The sequence below is a fragment of the Diceros bicornis genome, chromosome 30, assembly GCF_020826845.1.
Source record: "Diceros bicornis minor isolate mBicDic1 chromosome 30, mDicBic1.mat.cur, whole genome shotgun sequence".
NCBI classification, from domain to species: Eukaryota; Metazoa; Chordata; class Mammalia; order Perissodactyla; family Rhinocerotidae; genus Diceros; species Diceros bicornis.
In genome coordinates, this window is record NC_080769.1 from 11,841,332 (window position 1) to 11,856,466 (window position 15,135).

At 37.3% G+C, this 15,135-nt stretch overlaps 1 protein-coding gene across 1 annotated transcript; it reads right to left on the reverse strand.

The window, feature by feature from the left end:
- Positions 1–7,974: 7,974 nt before the first annotated feature.
- LOC131394630 (olfactory receptor 7G2-like) lies at positions 7,975–8,913 on the reverse strand. The gene has a single exon (XM_058526018.1). The coding sequence runs from the start codon at positions 8,911–8,913 to the stop codon at positions 7,975–7,977; it is 939 nt and encodes a 312-aa protein (XP_058382001.1).
- Positions 8,914–15,135: the final 6,222 nt, after the last annotated feature.

A 15,135-nucleotide genomic window follows, 5' to 3' on the forward strand; every position in this document is an offset into this window, starting at 1 on the left:
GTACTTGGTTTTGATTTTCCTGCTTGCTGATTTGAAGATTTGGAGAATTCTCAAGGAAAAAGCCATGTATCATTTCCTATTTTTTCCTATTAGTTGCCAAGATGAGGGAAGAAGTAACCAAGATTTGGGTAACCAGGTAGTGTATAGCAGAGGATAGAAAAAAAAGAGGTTGAGGAAGGGAGAGAGAATGAGAAAGAGGCAGAAGGGAAAGGAAAAGATGAGTAATATTCAAATCAATTTACAATATAGATGTCAGGGCTTTCCAAAATAAGGAGTCCTTGTACATCTTCATGTGTTCTATGACCTGTAATTTTCCCATCAGACTCATCAACAATAAGGAATCAGAAAACCAAACAGGTGTAACAGATTTCCTCCTCCTAGGTCTCTCTGAGGATCCATAACTGCAGCTCCTCTTCTTTGGACTTTCCTGTCCATACACCCGGTTACTCTGCTTAGAAATCTGCTCATCATTCTGGCCATTGACTCTAACCCCCACCTCCACACACCTGTGTGTGTGGCATCATTAGCATTGCAGATGCCCTCCTCCACAGTCTGATGATGTTGTAACCATCCTTCTGCACAGATCTGGAAATCTCCTATTTCTTCTGTGAACTTGCTCAGGTCATCAAGCTTTCCTGTTCTGATATCATCATCAAAAACATCCTGGTATATTTAATGACTAGCATACTGGGTGGTGTTCCTCTCTTTGGGATAATTTTTTCTTACATTCAAATTGTCTCCTCCATTCTGAGAATGCCATCATCAAGGGGGAAATGTAAAGCCCCTTCTACCTGTGGATCTTTTCTCTCAGTTGTTTCTTTATTCTATGGCAGAGCTTCTGGTGTGTACATTAGTTACTCACTCTTCCAAGAAGACTGCAATAGCCCCAGTGATGTACAATGTGGTCCCTCCAATGTTGAACCCCTTCTTCTACAGAGTAACAGGGTCATGAAAGGAGCCTTGAGGAAACTCACCTAAGGAACATCTTTTTTGTTATTGTGTCATCTGCCTTGGGCTTGGCTTCCGGAAGAATTCAAAGTACAGGAATACTGGGTGAGTCAGAATATCTGACTCTTCTTTCACCAAATTATTAACCTACAATGGTTAAACACCAAAATAACTTAGAGCAGTCTAACTGAGGTTTAAACACTGACTTTGGTCTTCCCTAACACTGGGATTTTTGAAAATTTATGTGAGCTCTCTGAGCTTGATTTTTTGGTCAGCTTCCATCAAAGTAGAACCTGAGTAAGGGATTATTTCCATAGTGATTTTGAGGGGAATGTTCTTAGGAGAAACGTTAGTGACAGAATGAGGATAGGATAGGGAAAGAAGCTAAACAAGGGTGTAATCACAGTCAGAGTAGTAGCCTCAGAGTAGACGTTATGTGCTCTTTCTACAAAAAAAAAAAAATAGTAACTACATGAAGAGATGGGTATGTTAATTATCTTAACTATAATGATTTCATTATGTATATCAAATTATAATGTTGTATACCTTAAATATATTTAAAAAATATTAAAGAATTGGAGAGAAAAGCAATCAGCCAACATGAATTTGGCAAAGGTAAGAAATTTGTCAAATGAAGGTCATTTTGTTGATGGTTTCATTTTCTATGCAAAAACTTTTTAGTTTGATGGAGTCCCACCTGATTATTTTTGCCTTGTTGTCTTTGCTTTTGTTTTCAAATCCAAAAAAAGTCCTTGCCAGAAACGTCAAAGAGCTTACCCATGTTTTATTCTAGGAGTTTTAGTTTCAGATCTTACATTTAGGACTATATTCTGAGGTTATTTTTGTGAGTGGTGTTAGGTGGGAGTCCATTTTCATTCTTTTTTATTTTTAATATTTTATTAAAGCAATGTTGGTTTATAACATTGTATAAATTTCACGTGTACATCATTACATTTTGACTTCTGTATACATTCTTGAATCCTCATTGCATGAAAGAGCAAGTATCTACATATGTATTGACAGAAATCAGCAGAGAGGCTTGGCTCCAGCCCACCTACCAGTTTATGTTTCATTCTCTTTGTGGTACACGGAAAACTTTATCTTTTTTTTGAGCCTGGCTCTTCTGTCACCAACTTCTAAAATGACTAGATAACAGTCAAATACATTTTATCTTGGTGTTGAAACATAACTTTTCTTTTGTGTAGCTCTGCGTTGTTTTACAAATGATTTCAATTCAGTTCTTAACTCATTCTCTTTTCTCACACTCCACATAAGCAGAACTTGAGACATTGGTTCAAGTTTTGGTAATATTTTTTGAATGACTCACAAAAGAACGAAAAGTGTAGAAGATGGACAGTGCAGGGAAAAGGTGGAATCAGGAAGCACAGCTTTGGTCACATCAAGAGCTGGCTTCCACCTGCTCCCATGATAGGAACATGTCAGTTGAAACCCAAAGTTAGGCTTACAGTGAGGCATGGACTCACCTTTCCCACCCCAATTTAGTAATTACTGAGACCAGTCACTGGTAAATCATGTCCCTATGAGACAACATTAGGATGCACTACACTCAGCTTCATTATCTATAACATTGGCTTAATGATGTCATATCAGTGGTTTGAGATGATTGTGAGATATTTGAACTTCATCAGCGAGGAAGATTTCAGTTATAAGAAAAAAAATCCTATCTCTCATACAGTCAAGCAGAAATGAGAATTGTCTGTCATTACAAGGACTTCAGAGGTAGGGAATGTATGAGAACAGGAGAGAATGGATCATTCATTCCTCCGTTTGGTAACTTAGTCATAGGGCTGTTTCTCCTCAAGTTCACAAGTTAGTGGCAGTAAATACAGATATTATAATTTAACATGATGACCAGAGACAGAAAACTATCTTTTCCTGGGTCAGTTGATAATAGGCCTTTAGATGGAGTCAAACAGAAGACTACTGTGGGTTAAATGGTGGCCCTCAAAACAGTACGTCCACATCTTAATCCACCTAACTTGTGATTAGTAACATATGACAAAATGATGAATGTCACTTATTTGGGAAAGCAGTCTCTGCAGAGGATGCATTTACTTTGGATTATCTTGGCAGGGGAGGGCTAAGTATACTCACATGTATCCTTATAAAATTAATAGAGGTAGAGTAGACACAAGGAAAAGGAGGAGGCTGTGTCACCATGGAGACAGATATTGGATTCATGCAGCTGGTATTTGATTTCCAATATTCGATCATTTTGCCCTACTAAACGGTCATTGTCATAGGATTCTAATGCACCTTTTTATCACTCCTTTATATTTCCCGATACCATATATTAAATAAATTTGCCTCAATATTGACCTTGTTAAAAATTTGAAATTAATTAATGAATTTTCTCTGACTTCAACAATACGACAGCATAGAAGTTTCTTAACCTCCCTCTTCCCAGGAATACACCAACTGTACAGCTCCACACAGATCAATTCCCTCTGAGAGAAATCCAGAAACTGATTGAGGGACTCTTACATATAAGGAGACTGAGAAAATACCCACATTGAAACAGGTAAGAAACACTGAGACATACTCACACCACAAACTTCACCCATGGTACAGTGCCTTACAACCAGGAGGGAATCACCAGCTTACAGCCTATTCCTGAGGAATGAAGGATTTGGACCACACACTTAGGGCACCAACCATTATGGCAAACCTGAGAGACTGGCCCCTAAGTCATCTAGCGCTGAAAGCCAACAGGGCTTGACATTTATGAGTCCCCTAGTACCACAGAAAACAAAGAGGCAGTTTTTAAATGGGTAAGTGAGTACTTCCCATGGTTATTCCGCTGGGCTTTGAGCAGAAAGAAGAAGAAAAACTCAAGGCTCCTACTTTCTGCCTGGAAGGGGCTTGACTGTATATTTTCCTAACTGTTGCCCAAGGGTTGGACTCTAATCAACCTGTATCTGTGATGTGATCAGGTTCCTCTGGAAGTCTTAAATGGCTTCTGGACACCTCTGGTGGAGGCATTGGACTTACTGATTTCAAATTGCACTACAAAGCTATAGTAATGATAAATGTGTAGGGCTGGTATAAGATCAGACAGACCAATGGAACAAAAAGCAAGATCCCATAAATAAACCCTCCCATATACAGTCAATTGTATTTGACAAGGAAGCTAAGCATAGTCAAAGGGAAAATGATAGTCTCTTCAATAAATGGTGTTGGAAATATTGAATAACCACATCCAGAAGAAAGAAATTGGACATTTATCTTACACCACTCACAAAAATTTACTCCAAATGCATTAATGATTTAAACATAAGACCTGAAATCATACAACTCTTAGAAGAAAACAGGGAAAATTCTCCTTGACGTGGGTCTTGGCAACAATTATGTCACCAGAAGCACAAACAACAATAGCAATAATTAAGAAGTGGGTCTATATTAAGCTACAAAGCTTCTGCACAGCAAAAGAAACAATCAATAAAATGAAAAGCCCAACTACGGAATGGTAGAAACCATCAGAAAATGAAAAGCCTACCTATGGAATGCAAAGAAGACATACAAATGGCCAACAGGTACATGAAAGGATGCTCAATATCGCTAATCATCAGTCAATGCAAATCTAAACCACAGTGGGATATCCCCTCACACCTGTTAGAATGGCTCTCCTCAAAAAGACAAGAGATAACAGACATTGGCAAGGATGTGGAGAAATGGGAATTCTGGTATGCTGTTGGTGGGAATGTAAATTGGTACAGTCATTACGGAAAATAGTATGAAGTTTCTCAAAAATATAAAAGTAGAACTACTATACGATCAAACAATCTCATTTCTAGAAATAAATGTGAAGAAGATGAAGTCACTATCTTGAAGAGGTATCTGTATTCTCATGCTTATTACAACATTATTTACAATAGCCAAGACATGGAAATAACCAAAGAGTCTATCATGGACGAATGGATAAAGAAAGTGTGGCGTAAGTTTATACAATGGAATATTATTTGGCCATGAAAAAAGAAGGACATATTGCCATTTGCAACAACATGAATGAACATTGAGGATATTATGCTAAGGGAAATAAGTCAGACAGAGAAAGGGAAATACCATATGGTCTCACTTATTTGTGGAATATAAAATACAACAAAACAAAAAACTGAGCTCATAGATACAGAGAATAGATTGGTGGTTTTCAGAGGTGGGGAGTGAAGGTGGGAGAAATGGGTGAAGGGAGTCAAAAGGTACAAACATCCAGTGATAAAATAAATGTCATGGGGATATAATGTACAGCATGATGACTACAATTAAAAACACTGTATTGTATATTTAAAAGTTGCTGTGAGAGTAAATCTAAAAGTTCTCATCACGATAAAAAAAATTGTAACTATGTATGAAAAAGATGTTGACTAGACTTATTGTGGTGATCATTTCACAATAAAAACAAATATTAAATCATTATGTTTTACTCCTGCAACCAATGTAATGTTATATGTCAATTATACCTCAATAAAAAAATTAAAAATAGAACTACCATATGATCATACAATCCCACTTCTGGAAATATGTGCGAAAGAAAGGAAATCAGTATCTTGAAGTGATATCTGCTCTTGCATGTTTTTTTCAGCATTATTCACGATGACCAAGATATAGAAACAACCTAAGTGTCCATTGATGGAAGACTGGATAAAGAAAATTTTGTGTATAGATATATACACATATATGTACAACATTATATATTGTAACAACAATAATAACAATTATGTATATATACACACACACAATTATATATATATACACACACACACACACCACTATTATTTAGCCATAAAAAGAAAATTCTGCCATTTGTGACACGAGAAGTGAAATAAACCAAACAGAGAAACATAAGTACTGTATAGTATCACTTATATGTGGAATTTAAAAAAAAAAAAAAAGTCAAACTCATAGAAACAGAGAGTAGAATGGTAGTTGCGAGGTGCTGGGGTTTGGGACAATAGGGAGATGTTGGTCAAAGGGTACAAACTTTCAGTTATAAGAGGCATAAGTTCTGTGGATCTAATGTACAGCATGGCGACTATACTTAATAATACTCTATTATATGGTGGAAATTTGTGAAGCAAGTATGTCTTAAGAGTTCTAACCAAAATAAATAGTAGCTATGTGAGGTGATTTATGTGTTAATTTGGTTTTGGTAATCATTTCAAAATAGATACTTATATCAAATCACCACATTTTACACAATAAATATATAGTTTTATCTGTCAATTATACCACAATAAACTGGAAAAAATAAAATATTTTTAAAACTTCAAAATATTGCATTTTAAAATTTTTATTGAGGTCACATTGTTTTATAATATTGTGTAAATTTCAGATGTACATCATTACATTTAAGCTTCTGTATAGACCGCAATGTGTTCACCACCAAAAGTTTAGTTTCCATCCATCGCCATATGTATGTGCCCCTTTACCCCTTTCACCCTCCCCTATGTCCTTCCCCTCTGGTAACCCACCGATCTGTTCTCTGTATCTATGTGCTTGTTTGTTTATCTTCCAAATATGGGTGAAATCATATGGTATTTGTCTTTCTCTGTCTGACATATTTGTCTTAGCATAATACCCTCAAGGTCCATCCGTGTTGTTGCAAATGGCACAATTTCATTTTTAATAACTAAGTAATACTCCATTGTGCATCTATCTATCTATCTATCTATCTATCTATCTATCTATCTATCTATGTGCATGTATATATGTATATATGCACCACATCTTCTTTACCCATTCATCTATTGATGGGCACTTAGGTTGCTTCCAAGTCACGGCTATTGTGAAAAATGTGGCTATTTTTTAATGTCACCATACATAATACAAAAACAGAGAGCACTGAAAGGAAATAACTGCTAAACCCAGCAACATGATTGATTGACTCTCGGAAGTACAATGATGAGAATAACATCGAAGAGAAAGAATTTATTCCTTAATATCAAATTTTAACAAGGTGAAAAAGAAGCAAATTTATTCAGTAAATTGTATATAGATATATAGCGAGGTCATAGAGAGATGCATCTGAGTCTTAGGATAATGACAGTTTTGTAAGACAAGAATGATCAAATACTGACTGAATGAATCCAATTTCTGTCTCCATGGCTACATTGCCTCCTCCTTTTTCTCTGTATCTTCTCCACTTCTATCTTAAAAGTATACATTTGATTACATTTAGAGCCCACCCAGATAATATGGAATAAGCTCCTCCTATGTAAAAATCCTTTTCCAAATCAGCACAATCATCCTTTTGGCATAATTTAATACTTACAAGTTAAGAAGATTAGAGTGCAGACATATCATTTTGAGGGCCAACATTCAACTCACTACAGAGATGTTGTCTGGCTGACTCCATGGAAAGATCTATTATCAACTTACTCAGGGAAGGACAGTCAGATTTCTGTCTCTGGGCATCATGTCTGAGTATGACACCTCCATTTGCTGCCACCACTTTGTGACTCTGATAAGAACCAGTCCTACGACAAAGAACTGGAGTGGATGCTAATGTTGCCTCAGAAGGATATGGTTTACAAGTGACTGGACTCATTAATTACTAAATTGAGATATGAAAAGTGAGCGCCCTTACCTCACTGTAAGTCTAACTCTGTGGTGCAATTTAAATGTCCAACCACGGGATCAGGTGGAAACTAACCTCTAGACATGCCCACAGTCTTGTTTCAATTACTCCCCTGCCCTATCCACCTCTTAAAAATTTCCATCTACAGAAATCACAAGTCACTAAAACAAGAACCCCTGCATCACTCTCTGCTTCTAGGCAACCTGACAAAAGAAAGTGAGTTTAAAGAAATGCAATCATTTGATTAAAGTCACAAAGCCAAACTAAAAGCAAAGTCATGATTCCAGGCAAAGTTGAAATGTTCTTACCCATTATGTTATCTACTCATTTAGGAAGAACTTGCAGGTGGAAGAATCAGACATTCTGCCTCACCCAGGTTTTCTGTCACTTTGATTCATTCTAGAAACACCAGTCCAAAGTCAATGGCACAATCACAGAAAAGGAGGTCTCCTTCTGATGAGTTTTCTCAAGGCTCCCTTCATATCCCTGTTCCTCAGGCTGTAGATAAAGGGGTTCATCATTTGAGGAACCACAATGTACATCACTGAAGCCACTGCTGTCTTTCTGGAAGTATCAGTAAATGCAGAACTAATGTACACCCCAAAAGCTGTCCCATAGAACAAGGAAACAACTGAGAGGTGAGACCCACAGGTGGAAAAAGCTTTAAGCTTCCCTCTTGCTGATGGCATTCTCAAAACAGAAGAGACAATTTGAGTATAAGAGAAAATGATCCCAGCAAGAGGAATACCTCCAAAAAGGCTAGCCACAACATATGTCAGGATGCTGTTGATGAGGGTATCAGAACAGGCGAGCTTGAGGACCTGAGCAAGGTCACAGAAGAAGTGAGGGATTTCCAGGTCCTTGCAGAAGGACAATCGCAACACCATCAGACTGTGGAGGAGGGCAACCACAATGCTAAGAAACAGAGAGAATAGACTTAGCAGTCCACAGAAGCAGGAGCTCATGATGACTGCGTACATTAGTGGGTGACAGATGGCCACATAACGGTCATAGGCCATAGCTGCAAGGAGAAAATTCTCAAATCCACCAAAACACAGGACAAAGCCAAGCTGGGTGAGGCAGCCTATATAAGTGATGCCCTGATTCTGCGCTTGGATGTTCACCAGCATCTTTGGGATCGTGGTTGTGCTTATACAGATGTCAGTAAAGGACAGATTGGAGAGAAAAAAATACATGGGGGTGTGGAGGTAGGACTCAGAGCTGACAGTCAGGACAATGAGCAGATTTCCCAGGATGGTGACCAGGTACACGGACAGGAACAGGCAGAAGATCAGGGGCTGCAGTTCTGGATCATCTGTCAATCCCAGGAGAAGGAATTTTGAAACATCTGTGTGATTTCTAAGATCCATGCTGTTGTTGAACCTGACGGAAAGATGGAATAAAAAGAAAATAAAATGAATGTTCCCTATATAAGCAGCAGAAGCATCCACTGGGAACTTGTTAGAAATGAATAATGGTGGTACCACTCTGTAATTACTGTTGATAAACTCTGGGATGAGGACCAGCAACCTGCTTTAACCAACCTCTGGATGAATTTTATATATGCTAAAGTTCAAGAACCAGTGCTTAAAAAGAAGAAAAAATTCTCTGTACAGTGTGAACCCAAGAGAATATTCAAATCTTTCCTTCTACTAATTTTCCCTCAATCATCATCTCTCACTCTCCTCCCTCCACTTTCTTTATTGGCCCTTAATTTTATTGGTCACCAACTCTGTTTCGCACCCTGTTCCAAGTGCTGAGGTTGAAACAAAGAGTAAGACATGGCATTTACTTCAGAAATGTTTCTTGCCTCAAACAAACAGAAAGACCAGAATGAAGTTATCCAATCTTTGTTGTAAAGTATGGTCCCCAAACTTGATGGTCCGCTGCCTCAGAATCATCTGCAGGGCTTGTTAAAGTACAGATGAGTTAGATCATGCAATCACTCCATGTATTATTGAGAAAACATAGGAAAGGTGAGGTTACATCATGAACACAAAGTACACGGTTAGTTCATAGCAAAGACTGGGTCTGAGATCAGATCATCTGGCTGCTAAATTGACTCACTTGACTAACGTCTATTAATGCCTCTGGATAGTACAGAATTAGCATTCCAAACTATCACTCAGATTTCATAATTCTCCTTTAAAATTGTAATAGATCTGCCTGAATAATGCTCCAAATCTTTTCACTTCCCTGCAAGGTATGTCCACCTCTACCCATGAATATTGTGTGGCAGGTGCATGGCAACCATCCAAGTATATGCTCTGCACCTGAGCAAAGCTTAGAAAATGTTGGCCATAAACTTGAAGTTCCTAGGACTTTCCCATGGAAACACTGCTCAACTGCATTAGCGATCAGTTATAAAATAAGCTGGAAAACTATGTCAATGAGATTCTCTATCTCATCCTAAGGGAATTTCTTCCCCTAAGGCGATAGGTGGCATATAGCTTTTTAAAAACAAGCTAAACGAGAGAAAGAATGAAATGCATAGGCTTCTAAGAAAACAAATGAATATAGCTTCAATTTTTGGTCCTTGGAAGACAGAGACTTACAAGATGAGACAGACTTGTATGATACTTCCAAGATAATCAAGTTCCTACCAAGATTGTCTCTGTAAAGCAATGGTTCTTCCTCTCAAGGGGGAAAAGAAGCGACCATGAAGACCTTTAGCATTTGGTGTATTACTCGGAATTTAAGCCAGATCAGCACTTGCATTGTGAGTGAGGAAAATTCTTCAATTATTTTTGAACAAACAACCTATGTTTGTAATTTTAAACAGGCTGATGTCCTCATTTGGATAATGGGAGCTGTCATGAAAACTTATCGGGATGTTGCAATGGTGAGAAATAATAGAGAAAAAGTATCCAGCACAGCACTCAATATATGTGACTCTTTTACTGAAATTTCCTATTGTGTTGTTTTTTCTGCCATGAACGACAGTTCTTGGCATATTTCACCCCTCAGAAGAAAGTAATGTGGTGAGGCAATCTGGGGAAAGACAATAGAAATACAGAACATCCCTAGATTATAGCTGCAAATTTCAGGGAACAGTTTATGAGCTGAAACTCCAGGTAGGAATCTTTATCATGTAGAAAATGAAGAAAGTCTTTACCAATGATGCCAATATTCATTTAGAATGGACATATCATGAAACATATAGCAGTTAATATGAATCAGAGAATAAAAATAATCAGAAATATGAATCAACAGAAATAACGAAAACCTATAAGTGAAAAACTTTCATATGACAAAAAGTCTACAGCTTGAGAAAGTTTTAAATATTTTTGATCCTACACAGATACACTTATTTTTACTATCAATTATTCAAGCTAAACAAAAGTACAGAGATAACAATGAAGAGCTAGTACCATCAGTCAGATTTATCAAATTCATGCACTTCATTATTCTCATTGTAGATATCTTTATTGCAATAAAGTAGTATCAGTACATGTGATGTCCTCAAATCATGTACTTGAACTATCTTGATTCTTTTCCTTCTCCAGGAAAACCACTAAAGAGCTTCATATGTGTTACTCCTCAGCAACTTTTACTATAATTAGTATTGTTTTTCCATAAACAAATGCATTGTTTTGCATTTTGAAAGCTTTATATAAACCGAAGCCATATAGTACATGTCATTTAAAATTGGCATTCCTATGTAATTTATCTTTTCTTTATATATTTATTCCAGCTTTATTAATTTTTATTACCAAAGAGTATTCCACTATATTGGTACATTGTGTTTTATTTCTCTATTCTCTAACTGATGGGTATTATGCTTAGTGTTTTTCACCCTATAGATGTTTATGAATACAAATATCATATAAGGCCATGCATGGGGGATATCATCACATTCTAAACAGTGCTGTCTCTAGGAAGGGGAAACAAAAACTCAGGGGTAGACACAAGAGGTGCCCTCTATATGCATATTATTTTGTTGCTTTATTAAAAAGACCTGAAGTTGATATAGCAGAATGTTAACATTTGTTAATTCTGGAATGAGTTGAGAGTGGTCATATGCTTTTTTTATTATACAGTCGCTGTTTTTCTTATATAAAATACATAGTAATTTTATAAAGAGAAAAGAATGTGCTAGAAAGCCAGCTGGCTGAGTCTCTCTGTGTCCACTTTCTCCCCTCCATCCTCACAGCCCAGCTACAGGCATTATACAAGCACTTTTCAGTACAATGATGTATTAAGAACCAGGAACAGAAATGTAAGGGAAAGCCAGCCAAACCCCTTCCCCACGACCACACGAGAATTCAAGTAAATGTCACAAGGCTTTATACCAGTCATCACGTTTGAGAAGGGGCAGATTTCTTTTCAGAGGAATAATGGGTTCCTCCATTTTTTTAGAGAAATTCGGAGACAAGCTGCTTGAGTACCGGGTGAGTATTGGTACAAACCACATTGGAACGGGTCAACAAGAAGACAGTTATGCTGCAGTCCCATGGGACACCTGGTTCTGATCATTTCATGCAGGTATCCTCCTCATGTCTTCTTACAGATGAATTTGTAGTAAAACACTTGTCCCCATTACCAAAGCAATAACTAAGAACTTTAAGTTACCTTGCTGGTATCACTGTGGAATGATGCTTGACACCTTATGTGGATATTGAATACAGAAGGTATGTCTTTAGCAAGGGCAGAGAGATCAAGTGAGGCAATGGGCTCCTGGCCAAGGAAAATCATCCCTGGATGGAGCCTCGGGTGTGCTTCTTCCTGACTAGGCAATGGCTGATGAATGAGGTTCTCACAGGCTGAATCTTTACAGTCTCCATATCCCTGGAGGATCAATATCCAAAGGTCCTTATTAGACAAATATTTTTAGTGTCATTCTGACCCCTGGGAACTGGAAATCCTTAAAGACCAAGACTATAGAAGAGAGGAATTCATGATGGCTAATCGCTGGCCCTGTTAGGCCAGGTGTACACCATCCAGTTCTCACCAGTTGTTCATGTTCACCTCCACTTCACATACCTTGTGGACATGTACACACACATTTTGAAACGAATTCCAGACTTCTCTTTTTAAAGTTACTAACAAAAGCATCTCGATCTAATGAATGATATCTTGGAGGTTGATTCCAATATTTAATGTGAAAACATAGTTCATGTATTGGGTATAAATTATATATTTATATATGTAGCTCAGATATCGTAAAATTCAAACACTTAGGGTTCATCAGTGATATTGGCCTGTAATTTTCTTTTTTTTTGTGTTGTCCTTGTCTGGTTTTGGTATCAGGGTAATGTTAGCTTCGTAGAATGAGTTAGGGATCTTCCCCCCCTCCTCAGTTTTTTGGAAGAGTTTGAGAAGGATAGGTATTAAGTCTTCTTTGAATGTTTGGTAGAATTCACCAGGGAAGCCGTCTGGTCCTGGACTTTTATTTTTGGGGAGGTTTTTGATTACTGTTTCGATCTCCTTACTGGTGATTGGTCTATTCAAATTCTCTACTCCAGGTATGCAGGGATGGTTTAACATTCGCACTGAATGTTTTCTGTCCCTCAATTTTGTTCTCTAATTTTTACATAGAAGAATCTGAGATACCTCTATGATCGATTGTGATTGTGATCAATATACACATAAATCACTCTCCCCTTTTAGACTTTCATAACCACTTTTTCCTATTTCCACACAATAGATTTAATGTACAATTTCTTCACATTGGGAAACTTTGGGTTGCTTTATGATTCTTCATTTTTAATTGTGTTGTGACAAAATACAATACCACTATAAGGCAGTAGTGTGTTATCTTGTCCATAACCTAGTAGATGTCATCCATAATTGAATATATATGGATGATGCTCCATGTTAATATTCACTTAAAAACAATTTTCTTTAAGGACTCTATAATTTGCATGTCTTCATCAATTTATTTTACATTTTAACTCTTTCTACATGAACTTTCTTTTTTTTTTTTTTGGTGAGGAAGATTGACCCTGAGCCAACACCTGTGCCAATCTCCCTCTATTTTGTATGTGGGTCACCATCACAGCATGGCTTTATGAGTGATGTAGGTCCATACCTGGGATCCAAACCCATGAACCCAGGCTGCTGAAGCAGAGTGCACCAAACTTAGCCACTACTGTCACAGGGCTGGCCCCTGTATGAAATTTATTAATCTATATTTTTCCAGATATATTATTTGAAAGTAAACTTATGACAAGATGGCATAGTAATGTCACTCTTCAGCATCTTAACTTCACTCACTTCAAACACATGAGAAATAAGGAAAATACAAATACACAGCAGAATTCAAAAAAGGATAAAGTTTTCCATGGGCCACAAGGAACTAAAACATAAAGTGGTAGATGAGATGGAGCCAAAGGATTTATGGATTTAAGTTCATAAGTGAGAAGATACTTACTCTCTTAGGTGAGGGAGATTGACTGTCCCAGAAAAAGATTAAGTGCTTAAAGCCAAGGGCAGAAGTGGAACTTCTTTATTTGAGGAAAGTCTGTGAATGTAAAGTTATAGACATGACTGGCCTCATGATTGCAAACAGAGAATATCCAGAATTAAAAAAAAAAAAAAACTCCAAGGAAGAACTAAACTAGTCTGACTGTTGACTTTATGGCTCAATTTGTGATATTCTCAATGTCACTGAGCAGGAAGAGTCAGTAAGCTTAATTCAAGACTAGTGAACTGGCAGTTGGTGAGTGGAATTGTGAACGTGGTCACAGGAGAAAGTGAGCACATTGATAGAAAGACAGAGAGGGAAAAGAATTCTCATTCAACTAAAATCTACACATCAAAATAGTAATAGGTTGCAATAAAAAATCTTGAAACAGAAAACCAACAAAATGAATCAGACATGAGGAGGCCAGCAAGGCTGAAACAGGAGATAGGAAAAACACTAAAGATGACATCAAAGAGGTAATGCCAGACAGATTATATCAACATCCTACTGACCACAAGAATAGACACAGTGTAGCCCAGGTAAGTGGCTTTTGAATAATTCTAAATTTCTAGTGGCTTCAATTAAGGTTGTAATGGTGTAGTTGATAAGATATGGCTGGCTTCTGGATGTATTTTGATCGTGCAGACAACAGGGTTTTCTGGAAGATTGGACACAGATTATAAGAATCAAGGGAGATGCTTAGTGCGAATACTGCACTGTGCAAGAAAAATTGGACTTGCCATCAAGGATGATAGGAAAAACTGTGTGAATATCATATTGGGGATTAATATCAGTTTTTTAGTGTTCAAAATGTTGAGTTTCAGTTGCCTGTTAGACATCTACTTGGGAATGTCAAGTGGGTAGTTAAATATACACTTCCGGAATTCAAGGGAGAATATCTCTATGGAGACATTAATTTGGGAGTCGTTAGTGTGTTGATTACCTAACAACCATGAGTCTGGATGCTATTGCAAAGGAGTGATGATAGCTAGAGAGGAGGACTGAGTACTGATCCAAGAGACCTTCTGGTGTTGGTGGTTGGGGAGCTAAGGAAGATGATGGTAAGTGACAGAGAAATAGTAGCCAATGAGGTAGAAGTTAATCCAAAATAAATATAATGCTGAAAGATGATTAAAGAAAGCATTTCAGTAAGTAATAAATGGCTCAATGTTGCTGATAAATCAAT